At 45.6% G+C, this 16,490-nt stretch overlaps 1 protein-coding gene across 1 annotated transcript; it reads left to right on the forward strand.

The window, feature by feature from the left end:
- The first annotated feature begins 14,797 nt into the window (after nt 1-14,797).
- On the forward strand, nt 14,798-15,766 carry LOC139380147 (trace amine-associated receptor 13c-like). Its single transcript, XM_071122591.1, has one exon. It carries the CDS (start codon nt 14,798-14,800, stop codon nt 15,764-15,766), a length of 969 nt encoding a protein of 322 aa, XP_070978692.1.
- The last annotated feature ends 724 nt before the right edge of the window (nt 15,767-16,490 follow it).

Below are 16,490 nucleotides of genomic sequence, written 5' to 3' on the forward strand. Positions count from 1 at the left end.
AGTGTAGCTGGAGACCAATGACATAGTGTAGCTGGACACCAATGACCTACTGAAGCTTTTAAGTAGCTGTTGGATGACTATGCCTGGAGACTGCGAGCCTAGTACAACAAATTTTGGGACTAGTAAGGCAAGATGCTGTAACCCTGTTGGGATTGGCAACTGCCTAACATCTAAGGTAGATGTTCTGCAATCTGGGCAGGGCAGGAGACTGCAGACCTGCAAATGGAGAAGCTAACTTATGGCCTAGCATGGCAGGGGGCTCAAATCCTGTTGGGATAGGGAACTGCCAAACAACTAAGGTAAGGGGCTGCGATCTGAGCTGGGTAGGAGACTGCAGACCTGCAAACGAGGCAGCTAATTTATGGCCTAGCATGGCAGGATACACTAGACCTACTTGAGGGTCAGAACATACTTTGCCTACTTGGATGGCATGGGACTATATGCCTGACTCTACCGGGAAGGAAGGGAACCAGGAAGGAGGGGAACTCTCACCCATCAAGGAAGGAAGCGAACTCTGACCCTACAGGGAAGGAAGGGATCCGTAAACCTACCCAGAAGTGACAGAACTCTAAACCTAACATGGATGCAGGATACACTGGACCTACTTGAGGGGCAGGACACTCAAAGCCTGGTCACATTACACCTTCCAGGAATGTCCGAAACTGTAACTCTAATCTGGAGCGGGAGTCTCCTTAACTCTGGCTAGTTGAGGAGCTGGCTGAGAAGGGTGCAGACCTTGGTGTTGAGGACTGGGCTCTCTGGATTTCATATACTTTGTAGCTAGGATGCTCTGGGGAGCAGAAGTGGACCTGACGCTCCTGTACTCTGGCCGGGGGGGCCTGGAGGGACGTTCGTCGGGAGAGTGGCTGGATCACCTCGGAGGGAGGTGGCACTGCCGATGTTCTGGCAGACACGACTTTGACTCCAGCCGGGGGGGCCTGCAGCGACGAAGATCTGTTAAATTACTGGGCCATCGGGATGTAGTGGGGGTCCCAATGGTCACGTGGAGATGGTGAGCACTCAGGCTGGGAGGTCCTGGAGTAGCGTCTCTTGGGAGTAACCTGGCCGACTCAGGGAGTACCAGTGATGGTGCTCTTATGATAGTGAATTTTGCTCCAGTCGGGGAGGCCTAGAGCTGTGGTGGTCAGGAGAGTAGCGGCGGTATCAGAGCTCCAGCGGCGGTGACTCAGGCTCATCTCTTGCTGCTCATGATGTTGGAACTCATATTCCTTCTTCAGCTCCCAACAGGTGAGGGTCTGGTCACTCCCTGAGCACTGAGGAGGCCTGAAGCAGAGCTGGTAGTCCCTTAGATGAGAGAGGTGTGTAGGCAACTCATCTTCCTCAGGTGAATGATGGCTTCTTGTGGCGGTGTGGGCTGAGTTGGGTGGTGACAGCAGCCTCAAAACAACAAACTGCAAATGCATCCAGCAAGTTTGTAGAGTCACGAGCTTGATGTAGTCATTGCGTGCTAGCAATATGGGACAAAATAGTGACCTTTTGACTACTTTATTTGTAAGAATCTTTAAAAGGTGTCAATAATTTTTACCCTTACCTTTTTGGGAGAAATCAAAATTCACTGAGCAATTGCATGAGTATAAAATAATATAATTACAAAAAAATTGTAATTACTTATTTTATACAGTCATTATTTATCTGTGTCAATGCTGTCAATCCCTTCAGGCCCCAATGTATCTACTACTGTAAATATGCATGAACATAAAATATATATTCATTGATTTCTTGTTTTGATTATGTGTGTAGAGACGTTCTACTGCACTGTTGGATCTAGTAACACAATCATTTTGCTGCACATCCCATAACACCTGCAGATCTGTGTACGTGACCAATAAACTTGATTCCATTTTTGTATATTTTTTATCTAGTTTGTTGTTTTTCTGTCAGATTCCAGAGGGTTCTTCTAGCACTATAATCTCATATACTTTATTGTCCATTTACATGGAAATTAATTTAGAGACATAAGCATACAAATACACAAACACAACACAGTAGATTACATGTTGTACGGAAAACTGTAATGCTAGTACACAAGTCACACATTTACATATTCACATATTATTCAAAACATGCAGGGCTCTGTCATAAGGACACTTATATCCCTCTACAAATTAAAGGTGTTACACACAACACATCTAATACATTGTGAACTTTTTAAAATGTATTCATACAGGGTGGGTCACCATTGAGACCAAGGTCTCATTTATAAGGAAGCCTTGTGAACATGAACATACAATATATACAAGATTAATCAAAGCAAACTCTTAATCTGGTGCCAGGTAGCCTAGCTGTTTAAATGTTGGGCCAGTAAGAGAGAGGTCAGTGTTTCAAATCCCAGAGCCGACTAGGTGAAAAATCTGGCGAAGTGCCCTTGAGCAAGGCTGTCATGTATTGTCATATTATGTCTTGTTCCTGTTCTTTCTCTTCACTCCGTCTCCCTCTGCTGGTCGTATTAGGTTACCTTCTCTTCCTCTCTTTCCCCCAGCTGCTCCTCATCTTCTCTAACTACCTCGTTCACCCTTTTCCCACCTGTTCCCTTTTTTCCCTCTGATTAGGTCTCTATTTCTCTCTCTGTTCCTGCTTCTGTCTTTGTCAGATTCTCGTTTGAGTTTCACATGCCAGAACCAAACTATCGTCTCGTTTGCTTCACCCTTGTCCTGTCCTGTCGGAATCTGCCTGTTCATCTGATGCTACGTGTGATCAGGTACCTCTGTCCTCTACGACCCGCGCCTACCCAGAGAGACCAGCAGTCTGTCGCCGCTAACCCAGCTATTCTCCTCTGCTGCTAGAAGGGGACTCTAACCCAGCTATTCTCCTCTGCTGCTAGAAGGGGAACTCTTCTGTGATATTCAGAAGGACTTTATGTTTCATTTGTCGCCCTCTCTGCGAGTTGTTTATTTTGCCATCATATACATTTGAAGAGGATCTATGTCTTACCTGTGTTTTGACATTAAAGGACTCTGTTTTTGTTAAACCGCTTTTGGGTCCTCACTCACGTGCATAACAGAAGAATCTGACCAAGAATGGACCCAGCGACTTCGGATCCTCTCCACTCAGCCGTCGAGATCCAGGGAGCGATGCTAGGCAGACACGAGCAGGAATTGTCTGCTGCTCGACATGCCGTTGAGACCCTGGCCGCCCAAGTCTCCAACCTCACAGAACAGATTCACCATCTCCGCCTCGATCCACCGGCCACTTCCAGGGCTTTCGAATCTCCGGAGTCCAGAATCAATAACCCGCCGTGTTACTCTGGGGAGCCCACTGAATGCCGCTCGTTCCTCACTTAGTGTGATATTGTGTTTTCTCTCCAGCCCAACACTTACTCCAGGAGCACAGCTCGTATCGCCTACGTCATATCTCTCCTTACTGGACGGGCTCGTGAGTGGGGCACGGCAATCTGGGAGGCGAGGGCTGAGTGTACTAACCAGTATCAGGACTTTAAGGAGGAGATGATACGGGTTTTTGATCGTTCTGTTTTTGGGGAGGAAGCTTCCAGGGTCCTGTCTTCCCTATGTCAAGGAAATCGATCCATAACAGATTGCTCTATTGAGTTTCGCACTCTTGCTGCCTCCAGTGACTGGAACGAGCCGGCTTTGCTCGCTCATTTTCTGGAGGGTCTCCGCGGAGGTAAAGGATGAGATTCTCTCCCGGGAGGTTCCTTCCAGCGTGGATTCCTTGATTGAACTCGCTATTCGCATAGAGCGACGGGTTGATCTTCGTCACCGAGCTCGTGGAAAGGAGCTCGCGTTCTCCGTTGCCCCCCTCTCCGCATCACTACCATCTTCCTCCGCCGGCTCGGGTGCTGAGCCTATGCAGCTGGGGGGTATCCGCATCTCGACTAAGGAGAGGGAACGGAGAATCACCAACCGCCTCTGTCTCTATTGCGGTTCCGCTGGTCATTTTGTCACTTCATGTCCAGTAAAAGCCAGATCTCATCAGTAAGCGGAGGGCTACTGGTGAGCGCTACTACTCTGGTCTCTACTTCAAGATCCTGCACTACCTTGTCGGTCCATCTACGCTGGACCGGTTCGTCAGCTTCCTGCAGTGCCTTGATAGACTCTGGGGCGGAGGGCTGTTTTATGGACGAGACCTGGGCTCGGGAACATGACATTCCTCTCAGACAGTTAAGGGAGCCCACCGCCTTGTTCACTTTGGATGGTAGTCCTCTCCCCAGGATTCAGCGTGAGACGCTACCTTTAACCCTCACTGTCTCTGGTAATCATAGCGAAACCCTTTCTTTTTTAATTTTTCGTTCACCTTTTACACCTGTTGTTTTGGGCCATCCCTGGCTAGTTTGTCATAATCCTTCTATTAATTGGTCTAGTAATTCTATCCTCTCCTGGAACGTCTCTTGTCATGTGAAATGTTTAATGTCTGCTATCCCTCCTGTTTCCTCTGTCTCTTCTTCACAGGAGGAGCCTGGTGATTTGACAGGGGTGCCGGAGGAATATCACGATCTGCGCACGGTGTTCAGTCGGTCCAGGGCCACCTCTCTTCCTCCACACCGGTCGTATGATTGTAGTATTGATCTCCTTCCGGGAACCACTCCCCCCCGGGGTAGACTATACTCTCTGTCGGCTCCCGAACGTAAGGCTCTCGAAGATTATTTGTCTGTAGCTCTTGACGCCGGTACCATAGTCCCCTCCTCCTCTCCCGCCGGAGCGGGGTTTTTTTTTGTTAAGAAGAAGGACGGGTCCCTGCGCCCCTGCATAGATTATCGAGGGCTGAATGACATAACAGTGAAGAATCGTTATCCGCTTCCTCTTATGTCTTCAGCCTTTGAGATCCTGCAGGGAGCCAGGTTTTTCACTAAGTTGGACCTTCGTAACGCTTACCATCTCGTGCGCATCAGGGAGGGGGACGAGTGGAAGACGGCGTTTAACACTCCGTTAGGGCACTTTGAATACCGGGTTCTTCCTTTCGGCCTCGCTAACGCTCCAGCTGTCTTTCAGGCATTAGTCAATGACGTCCTGAGAGACATGCTGAACATCTTTGTTTTCGTTTACCTTGACGATATCCTGATTTTTTCACCGTCACTCCAGATTCATGTTCAGCACGTTCGACGTGTCCTCCAGCGCCTTTTAGAGAATTGTCTTTTTGTGAAGGCTGAGAAGTGCACTTTTCATGCCTCCTCCGTCACATTTCTCGGTTCTGTTATTTCCGCTGAAGGCATTAAGATGGATCCCGCTAAGGTCCAAGCTGTCATTGATTGGCCCGTCCCTAAGTCGTGCGTCGAGCTGCAGCGCTTTCTCGGCTTCGCGAATTTCTATCGTCGTTTCATCCGTAATTTCGGTCAGGTGGCAGCTCCTCTCACAGCCCTTACTTCTGTCAAGACGTGCTTTAAGTGGTCCGTTTCCGCCCAGGGAGCTTTTGATCTCCTCAAGAATCGTTTTACATCCGCACCTATCCTTGTTACACCTGACGTCTCTAGACAGTTCGTTGTCGAGGTTGACGCGTCAGAGGTGGGCGTGGGAGCCATTCTTTCTCAGCGCTCCCTCTCTGACGACAAGGTCCACCCTTGCGCGTATTTTTCTCATCGCCTGTCGCCGTCGGAACGTAACTATGATGTGGGAAACCGCGAACTGCTCGCCATCCGCTTAGCCCTAGGCGAATGGCGACAGTGGTTGGAGGGGGCGACCGTTCCTTTTGTCGTTTGGACTGACCATAGGAACCTTGAGTACATCCGTTCTGCCAAACGACTTAATGCGCGTCAGGCTCGTTGGGCGCTGTTTTTTGCTCGTTTCGAGTTCGTAATTTCTTATCGTCCGGGCTCTAAGAACACCAAGCCTGATGCTTTATCTCGTCTCTTCAGTTCTTCAGTAGCCTCCACTGACCCCGAGGGGATTCTCCCTGAGGGGCGTGTTGTCGGGTTGACTGTCTGGGGAATTGAGAGGCAGGTAAAGCAAGCACTCACTCACACTCCGTCGCCGCGCGCTTGTCCTAGGAATCTTCTTTTCGTTCCCGTTCCTACTCGTCTGGCCGTTCTTCAGTGGGCTCACTCTGCCAAGTTAGCCGGCCACCCCGGCGTTCGGGGTACGCTTGCTTCCATTCGCCAGCGTTTTTGGTGGCCCACTCGGGAGCATGACACGCGTCGTTTTGTGGCTGCTTGTTCGGTCTGCGCGCAGACTAAGTCCGGTAACTCCCCTCCTGCCGGCCGTCTCAGACCGCTTCCCATTCCCTCTCGACCGTGGTCTCACATCGCCTTAGATTTTATCACCGGACTGCCTTCGTCAGCGGGGAAGACTGTTATTCTTACGGTTGTCGATAGGTTCTCTAAGGCGGCTCATTTTATTCCCCTCGCTAAGCTCCCTTCTGCTAAAGAAACGGCACAAATCATCATCGAGAATGTTTTCAGAATTCATGGCCTTCCGTCAGACGTCGTTTCGGACAGGGGTCCGCAATTCACGTCTCAATTTTGGAGGGAGTTTTGCCGTTTGATTGGGGCTTCCGTCAGTCTCTCTTCCGGCTTTCACCCCCAGTCTAACGGTCAAGCAGAACGGGCCAATCAGACTATTGGTCGCATCTTACGCAGTCTTTCTTTTCGTAACCCTGCGTCTTGGTCAGAACAGCTCCCCTGGGCAGAATACGCCCACAACTCGCTTCCTTCGTCTGCGACCGGGCTATCTCCTTTTCAGAGTAGCCTCGGGTACCAGCCTCCGCTGTTCTCGTCTCAGTTCGCCGAGTCCAGCGTCCCCTCCGCTCAGGCTTTTGTCCAACGTTGCGAGCGCACCTGGAAGAGGGTCAGGTCTGCACTTTGCCGTTATAGGGCGCAGACTGTGAGAGCCGCTAATAAGCATAGAACTAAGAGTCCTAGATATTGTCGCGGTCAGAGAGTTTGGCTCTCCACTCAGAACCTTCCCCTTAAGACAGCTTCTCGCAAGTTGACCCCGCGGTTCATTGGTCCGTTCCGTATTTCTCAGATCATTAATCCTGTCGCAGTGCGACTTCTTCTTCCGCGATATCTTCGTCGCGTCCACCCGGTCTTCCATGTCTCCTGTGTTAAGCCCGTTCTTCGCGCCCCCGCTCGTCTTCCCCCCCCCCCCATCCTTGTCGAGGGCGCACCTATCTACAGGGTCCGTAAGATTTTGGACATGCGTCCTCGGGGCCGTGGTCATCAGTACCTAGTGGATTGGGAGGGGTACGGTCCTGAGGAAAGGAGTTGGGTTCCCTCTCGGGACGTGCTGGACCGTTCGCTGATCGATGATTTCCTCCGTTGCCGCCAGGTTTCCTCCTCGAGTGCGCCAGGAGGCGCTCGGTGAGTGGGGGGGTACTGTCATGTATTGTCATATTATGTCTTGTTCCTGTTCTTTCTCTTCACTCCGTCTCCCTCTGCTGGTCGTATTAGGTTACCTTCTCTTCCTCTCTTTCCCCCAGCTGCTCCTCATCTTCTCTAACTACCTCGTTCACCCTTTTCCCACCTGTTCCCTTTTTTCCCTCTGATTAGGTCTCTATTTCTCTCTCTGTTCCTGCTTCTGTCTTTGTCAGATTCTCGTTTGAGATTCTCATGCCAGAACCAAACTATCGTCTCGTTTGCTTCACCCTTGTCCTGTCCTGTCGGAATCTGCCTGTTCATCTGATGCTACGTGTGATCAGGTACCTCTGTCCTCTACGACCCGCGCCTACCCAGAGAGACCAGCAGTCTGTCGCCGCTAACCCAGCTATTCTCCTCTGCTGCTAGAAGGGGACTCTAACCCAGCTATTCTCCTCTGCTGCTAGAAGGGGAACTCTTCTGTGATATTCAGAAGGACTTTATGTTTCATTTGTCGCCCTCTCTGCGGGTTGTTTATTTTGCCATCATATACATTTGAAGAGGATCTATGTCTTACCTGTGTTTTGACATTAAAGGACTCTGTTTTTGTTAAACCGCTTTTGGGTCCTCACTCACGTGCATAACAAAGGCACTTGACCCTAATTGTTCTTGTAAGTCGCTCTGGATAAGAGCCACTACTAAATGACAGACAAAAAATACATATTTCACCTCTGAATGATTCTTAGAGAGCATATTACATCAGCAAAACTCAACCTGTGCTCTGTGACTGATGTCATATGGACTATACTGTCTCTACTGTGTAACTCCTTAATGGTGTTAGTTTGACTTGGTTAAGTTTCTGACAACAGAGGGTCCTGTTATCACCTGTATGCAAGGTTCTGGAACAATGATGTCCAAAACTCCAAGGAATTCTACTAATTAAAGGTGTTGGCGACACACAAATTCCTCCAGGGCCCTAATAAGGCCCCAATACAGCATAAACATTCAAACCTGTAGTGAACCTAAGTACAGCTCTATTGTCTTTTGTGTGAGTACAACTTCCATTAGGCCTCAGCCTCAGTTACAACCCTCACCCCTAAACTAGTCTTCCCTGCACAGGTTAAGAACCCCACCTCTGAATTGAGACTGTCACAGGTGGGATCTGAACTGTGGTATCCTGAGTGGAAAACCAACATCTTGACCAATACTCCAAGAGAAAAGCCCTTCCTGGACTGAGTGTGACACTGATTTTAAAGTACCAGTCAGGGCTACCTCATCATGAGAGCATGAGTCTAACTCACCTCTGCTACACATTTTCCATCTAAGTCATTTAGCAGATAGGGGGGTGGCATTAATCAAGAGACTCATTAAGAGGTAGGTTTTCAGACTTAACCTCCCCCTAACCTCACTCAAGTCTCAATCCTACACCCTTTCTATAGTGTTTTTGAAAGATAACAAGACATTTTCACAAGTACAGAACTGAAATTAAATGTTTTATACATGGCCTCTCTGAGTTGGCACATCCTGATTTCATGGGGCATGGTCCAGGATCAACACATATATAATATGATCCAGGGTCAATATAGACATATCTAACATGCCAAAAGACAGGTGTGACCTCTGACCTGGCAGCAGTGATGTAGTGAGAGTAGTGGTAGTGAGAGTAGTGGTAGTGTTCATGACCAATATGTTGAGGTTGAAGTGTCTGCTGTGGTCTCCTGCTCTGGTGTGTTTCCATCGTTCAGCCAGGTGATAACAGGAAGAGGGATGTCAGGTTAGAGACACAGGGTTGTTCACCACCACAATCACATGTTCTGGGACCTGGTTCTGACCACAGATAATGGGGAAACTGGAGGGACAAAACACACATACTGTGTATTAAAACACACACACACACACACACACACACACACACACACACACACACACACACACACACACACACACACACACCTACATGTTGTAGTATGCTGAGGTTGTTGTTTACATATACCTCCAGGCTCTTCTCCTTGGCTGCGTTGCTGACGTCTGTGTAGATGGCTGTGTTAACTTCTTTAGAGCACGTACGTGATGCAGCCCGGGGTAGTGCTGCATCACTGACCCTGGGTTGTGGCTAATAGTGTGGAGTGGCCTAGATTTTAGCAATTATGCCTTTAAAGGGAAATTACACTCAAAAACTATCTTTAGTTTTTTTTTTTTCTAGTCCACTGTTGATACAGTCCCAAAATGATTTGAGTGTCTCATGTCAACTTTTCAAGATATTTGACTTTCAAGAATCAAAGTCTCACCGGCCACATCATCATACAGTTTGATGATTCCTTTTGCATCATACAATATTTTGCTGATTAGGCCTGACTTGCAGTCGGCGTTCCAATTCATCCCAAAGGTTTTCGATGTGGTCGAGGTCAGGGCTCTGTGCAGGCCAGTCAGGTTCTTCCACACCTATCTCGACAAACCTATTGCTGAAAGGACCTCACTTTGTGCACAGGAGCATTTTCATGCTGTTACAGGAAATGGCTTTCCCTAAACTGTTGAAACAAAGTCTAGAATGTCATTGTATGCTGTAGTGTTAAGATTTCCCTTCACTGGATCTAAGGGGTCATGCTCAAACCATGAAAAACAGCCCCAGATCATTTTCCTTCCTCCACCAAACTATACAGTTGCCACTACCTATTGGGGCAGGAAGCGTTCTCATAGCATCAGCCAGGTTTCCTCCAAACGTGAAGCTTGGCATTCAGAGCAAGAGTTCAATCTTGGTATCATCAGACCAGAGAATCTTGTTTCTCATGGTCTAAGAGTACTTAAGGTGCCTTTTGGCAAACTCCAAAGCTGTCATGTGCCAAATCCAGATTTGTTACTCCAGAGAATTCATTTTCCACTGCTCCAAAGTCCAATGGTGGCATGCTTTACACCACACGAGCCAAAACTAGGCATTGTGCATGGTGATTTTAGGCCTGTGTGGTGCTGCACGACAATGGAAACCCTTTCATGAAGCTCCTGACGAACAGTTATTTTGCTGACGTTGCTTCCAGAGGCAGTCTGGAACTCGGTAGTGAGTGTTGCAGCCGAGGACAGAGGATTCCTGCCTTCCCAGTTCTGTGAGCTTGTGTGGCCTACCACTTCGTGGCTGTGACATTGTTGCTCCTAGATGTTTCCATTGAACAATAACAGCACTTACAGTTGAACGGGGTAGCTCTAGCAGGGCAGAAATTTGACGAACTGACTTGTTGGAAAGGTGGCATCCTATGACGTTGCCACGTTGAAAGTAACTTCTCTCTTCAGTAAGCCCATTCTACTGCCAATGTTTGTCTATGGAGATCGCATGGCTGTGTGATCGAGTTCATACAACTATCAGCAACGGGTGTGGATGAAATAGCCAGATCCACTAATTTGAAGGGGTGTCCCTATACTTTTGTATGTCTTTGACCAACATATATATATTTGTATTCCCAATCATGTGAAGTCCATAGGCCTAATGAATTAGTTTCAATTGACTGATTTTCATATGACTGTAACTCTGTATGTCACGCCCTGACCATAGAGAGCTGTTTATTCTCTGTTGGTTGGGGCGTGATAGTGACTAGGGTGGGCCATCTAGGTGATTAATGGTTTATGTTGGCCTGGTATGGTTCCCAATCAGAGACAGCTGTTTATCGTTGTCTCTGAAGGGGGATAATATTTAGGCAGCCATTTCCTCATTTGTGATTTGTGGGATCTTGTCTATGGATAGTTGCATGTTAGAACTATTATTAGTTTCGTTTGTGTTTTATTGTTTTGTTTGGTGAGTTTCGATTTATTAAAATACGTGGAACTCTACGCACGATGCGCCTTGGTCCAATCATTATGACGATCATGACACTGTAACCTTCTGTTTTATATTTTTGTTCAGTATAGAATCAGTCAAGTTATCCCTCTGTCACAGATTGTGAATTATACTGCCTTACTCCGGCCACTGTACATACTGAAAGTAATCCCTGTCCTCTGTTTTTTTCTGCAGCAAAATGTCTAAAACATGAAGCTCTTTACTCCAGCACTTTGGATATGAGTTCAAATGTTTTATATGAGGCGACATTTTAGAAATGTCACCTTTCATTTGAGGGTATTTTTATACATACATTGCATTTGGAAAGTATTCATACCCCTTGACTTTTTCCACATTTTGTTACATTACAGCCTTATTCGAAAATGTATTAAATTATTTTTATTTCTCATCAATCTACACACAATACCCCATAAACCGTTATTTTTTGTAAATTTGCAAAGGTATTAAATATAAAACCAGAAATACTTACATAAGTATTCAGACCCTTTGCTATGAGACACGAAATTGAACTAAAGTGCATCCTGTTTCCATAGATGATCCTTGATATTTCTACAACTTGATTGGAGTCCACATGTGGTATATTCAATTGATTGGACATGAGTTGACAGTTGACAGTGCATGTCAGAGCAGAAATCAAGCCATGAAGTCGAAGGAATTGTCCGTAGTGCTCTGAGACAGGATTGTGTCGAGGCACAGATCTGGGGAAAACCACAAAGACTCTTCCTATAGCTGGCCGCCCGGCCAAACTGAGCAATTGGGGGAGAAGGGCCTTGATCAGGGAGGTGACTAAGAACCTGATGCTCACTCTGAGAGAGCTCCAGAGTTCCTCTGTGGAGATCCGAGAACTTTCCAGAAGGACAACCATCTCTGCAGCAGTCCACCAACCAGGTCTTTATTGTAGAGTGGCCAGACGGAAGCAACACCACAATAAAAGGAAATGACAGCCTTGGAGTTTGCCAAAGGGCACCTTAAGTACTCGTACACCATGAGAAACAAGATACTCTGGTCTGATGATACCAAGGTTGAACTCTTTGCTCTGAATGCCAAGTGTCACGTTTTGAGGAAACCTGGCACCATCCCTGTGGTGAAGCATGGTGGTGGAATAATCATGCTGTGGGGATGTTTTTCAGTGGCAAGGACTGGGAGACTAGTCAGGACTGAGGGAAAGATGAATGGAGCAAAGTAAAGATAGATCTTTGATTAAACCTGCTCCAGAGCGCTCAGGACCTCAGACTGGGGCGATAGTTCACCTAACATCAGGAGAATGACCCTAAGCACACAGCCAAGACAACACAAGAGTGGCTTCGGGACAGGTCCCTGAATGTCCTTAACTTGCCCTGCCAGAGCTCGGGCTTAAAGCCGATAGAACATCTATGAAAAATCCTGAAAATTGCTGTGCAGCGACGCTGCCCATTCAACCTGAATGAGCTTGGGAGGATCTGCAGAGGAAAATGGGGTAAACACCCCTAATACAGGTGTGCCAAGCATGTAGCGTCATACCCTGTAATCGCTGCCAAAGGTGCTTCAACAAGGTACTCAGTAAAAGATCTGAATACTTACGTAAATTTCAGTTTTAAATGTTTTATAAATTTGCCCAAAAAATAAAACCTGTTTTGTCTTCGTCAGGTTAGAAGTTGATGTTACTCTTCAATAACACAGACCACAAAACACATCAAGGGGAGAAAATAGGTTTATTCAAAGAGGACAAATCATAGATGTTATGCTGAGAGGTAGATGTTCATTCTCCCATGTCCTCAGTGATTCTCTCCACAGAACAAAGAGAGGATGTTGTTTTATAACCCAACCCTAACCTGTGGTTGACCAATTAGAATGTCTTGCAATAAAACTGGGCCAATAGCCAAATAACAGGTATCCTGTTTCAGGCTCAACACCAAGACAAAATCCTTCCATGTCTCTGACCCAATGATCATTAACTCCCTGTTACAGGAAAACACTATTTCCATTGATCGTTGATTTCCTCTTGACCGTTAGTCCTCTGCGTTGGGTATTATCTTAAAATGTTCTTAGTCATTATGGTGTATTGTGAGTAGATTGATTATGGAGGAAAACAAAATATTCAATTTTTTTTAGAACAGGGCTTTAAGTAAATGTAAGAAAATTGGGAAAAAATCAAGGGCTCTGAATAATTTCCGAATGCACTGTATCTGTTTTACAGTTTAGAAACAACTTATGTATCTACTCCTGACCCCTCCTGTCTCAGCCTCCAGTATTTATGCTGCAGTAGTTTATGTGTTGGGAGGCTAGGGTCCGTCTGTTAAACCTGGAGTTTTTCTCCTGTCTTATCTGGTGTCCTGTGTGAATTTAAGTATGCTCTCTCTAATGCTATCTTTCTTTCTCTCTCTCTGAGGACCTGAGCCCTATAACCATGCCTCAGGACTACCTGGCATGATGACTCCTTGCTGTCCACAGTCCACCTGCCGTGCTGCTGCTCCAGTTTCAAATGTTCTGCCTGCGGCTATGGAACCCTGACCTGTTGACTGGACGTGCTACATGTCCCAGACCTGCTGTTTTCAACTCTCTAGAAACAGCAGGAGCGGTAGAGATACTCTCGATGATCGGCTATGAAAAGGCAACTGATATTTACTCCTGAGGTGCTAACTTGTTGCACCCTCGACAACTACAGTGATTATTATTATTTGAGCATGCTGGTCATTTATGAACATTTGAACATCTTGGCCATGTACTGTTATAATCTCTACCCGGCACAGCCAGAAGAGGACTGGACACCCCTCATAGCCTGGTTCCTCTACGTTTCTTCCTATGTTTTGGCATTTCTAGGGAGTTTTCCCTAGCCACCGTGCTTCTCCACCTGCATTGCTTGCTGTTTGGGGTTTTAGGCTGGGTTTCTGTACAGCACTGTACATCAGCTGATGTAAGAAGGGCTTTATAAATAAATACATTTGATTTGAACAAACAAGACGAACTGGCACAGACAGACAGGAAACACAGGTATCAATACACAGAGGATAATGAGGAAGAAGGGAGACACCTGGAGGGGGGTGGACACAATCACAAAGACAGGTGAAACAGATCAGGGTGTGAAACAAACAGGCAAAATGTCAGTATAGAGACAAAGCGGAGTCGCAATTGAGCGGCTCAGACACGGGATGTATTAATAAATCAGTTCAGATCGACATTTTTATGGTCTATGGAATGCCACTATTTTGATTGTATTTGCTATTAGCATGTACACCATAAACTTATACTATCTCATCAACTTCCCTACTGTCAACTTTCCTACACACTGACCAGCTGACATGTGGTGGGCCATCATGTGTCCTGAGCTTGTGGCTTATGGTCCAAAATGAGCTCTGACATCGCCCAAAACATTTAGTCTTACACAGTTTAAAATGTAAAAAAGACTTTGAGTGACCAAAACATCACCCATGCTATTTTTTCCATCATCATTTTCTATCATCTCCGAATATCAGTAAGGCTGAAGGACAGGCTTGGTGGAAACAGCAACATCCAATCCTGTCATACATTACATCATGTTTTCACAAATTATTTGCTTATCTAACCGTTTGTTAGTGTGTGTGTATGTGTATGTGCACAGAGAGGCTCCTGGGAGGGGAGTGTCAGTAGCTCAGGGATAAATAGAGAGGCAGAGCTCAGAGTTAGTCAAAAGGCGGACCTGACAAGGTCACACACAGAACCAAGCAGGAGCAGGACCTCAGCATTTGTTACAAATGGAGAAACATGAAGATGTTCAGTACTGTTTTCAAGACGGAAACTCTTCATGCAGGAAGGCTTTGCTATCGACATCTATCTACATAACACTGTACATCTTCTTCTCATTGATTTCAGCAGTTACAGTATTTTTGAACCTACTGGTGATCATCTCCATCTCTCACTTCAAGCAGCTCCACACTCCAACCAACCTGCTCATCCTCTCTTTGGCTGTGTCAGATCTCCTGGTGGGACTGATTGTGATACCAGTAGTGACTGTAGCATTAATGGAATCATGCTGGGGTTTTGGAGAATATTTCTGTGTGTTTCAGATCTACATTACTTTTTTATGTACTTCTTTATCTCTGGGTAATTTGGTCTTGATAGCTATTGACCGCTATGTTGCTGTGTGTGATCCCTTATTGTACCACTCTAAAATAACAACAACAAGAATGATGTGTTGTATATCCATTACCTGGTGTTGTTGTATCATATACCGTGCTGCTATTATAAAAAACTTTGTCAATGTACAGGTACCCAGTAGGTGTTTGAAAGAATGTTTTATTGTTGAAGGAATAACCTGGGGTAATATCATCGATCTTGTAATTACAATGGTTGTCCCGTGCTCTATTATTATAACACTTTATGTGAAAATCTTTGCGGTGGCCAGATCACAGGCCAGAAATGTTTTTTCAAAAGAGGCTGCCAGTGTGTCTGGTGTTAAAACTGTACAGGCAAATAAGTCTGAGAGAAAAGCAACAAAAACTCTATCTATTGTTGTTTTCAACTATTTTAATTGTTGGATTCCATTTCTATTTGTTTTCTTTTTTACTTTTGTAATTGACAATTTATTATCACTTATCATTGGCTTTCTGCCTCTTGTTAATTCCTTAATTAATCCAATAATTTATGCTTTCTTTTATCCATGGTTCAAAGTGACAGCTAAACATATTTTAACTCTGAACTTAAGGCGTTCAGGTGTTAGCTAGGGATGGGGAAAAAGTGTGACACCAATCAGGCCACCGAGGACTGGAATTGCCCTTCTAGTGTCTAGTGGCTCACTTCAACAAGTACAGTAAAAATTAAATGTACAATATGCATGATATCAGATAACATCCAAGTCTATCTCAATGGTGTATTGTGGAAGTAGTTGATGGTCAAATTTAAGAATATGCAACTTTGGGTAACACTTTATGATATCATTCAGTAATAAACCATTTGTAAGGAATTTACAGTTTGTTCACCATTTATTAATCATTACTTCCACATTTGTTATATGTTAGTCAGTTAGGCATTATCACATGTATAAATAACTACTCTATCCACTAATGATTCAACACAACAGCTCAGGAAACCACAGCAGACACTTTAATTAACCTCAACATACTGGGTATGAACACTACCACTACTCTCACTACCACTACTCTCACTACCACCACTCTCATTACATCACTGCTGCCAGGTCAGGGGTCACACCAGAGCGGCTCTCTCAGATGCTGTGGAGTCAGAATGAATATAGAGATTAGTAAGACTTTATAATAACACTTTGTAATAAAGAATGTATAATGGATTTGTAAATAAGTCAATAGTTTATTAATCATTCATGTATCATTACTCTCATTACAGTAAGTTAGTTATTCACACATTTATAAACAACTTTTATAATCTGTAATAGTGATTCATAAGATCATCCAGAAGATGTTTAATGAATTA

The sequence above is a fragment of the Oncorhynchus clarkii genome, chromosome 22 (genome assembly GCF_045791955.1).
Source record: "Oncorhynchus clarkii lewisi isolate Uvic-CL-2024 chromosome 22, UVic_Ocla_1.0, whole genome shotgun sequence".
Lineage (NCBI taxonomy): Eukaryota > Metazoa > Chordata > Actinopteri > Salmoniformes > Salmonidae > Oncorhynchus > Oncorhynchus clarkii.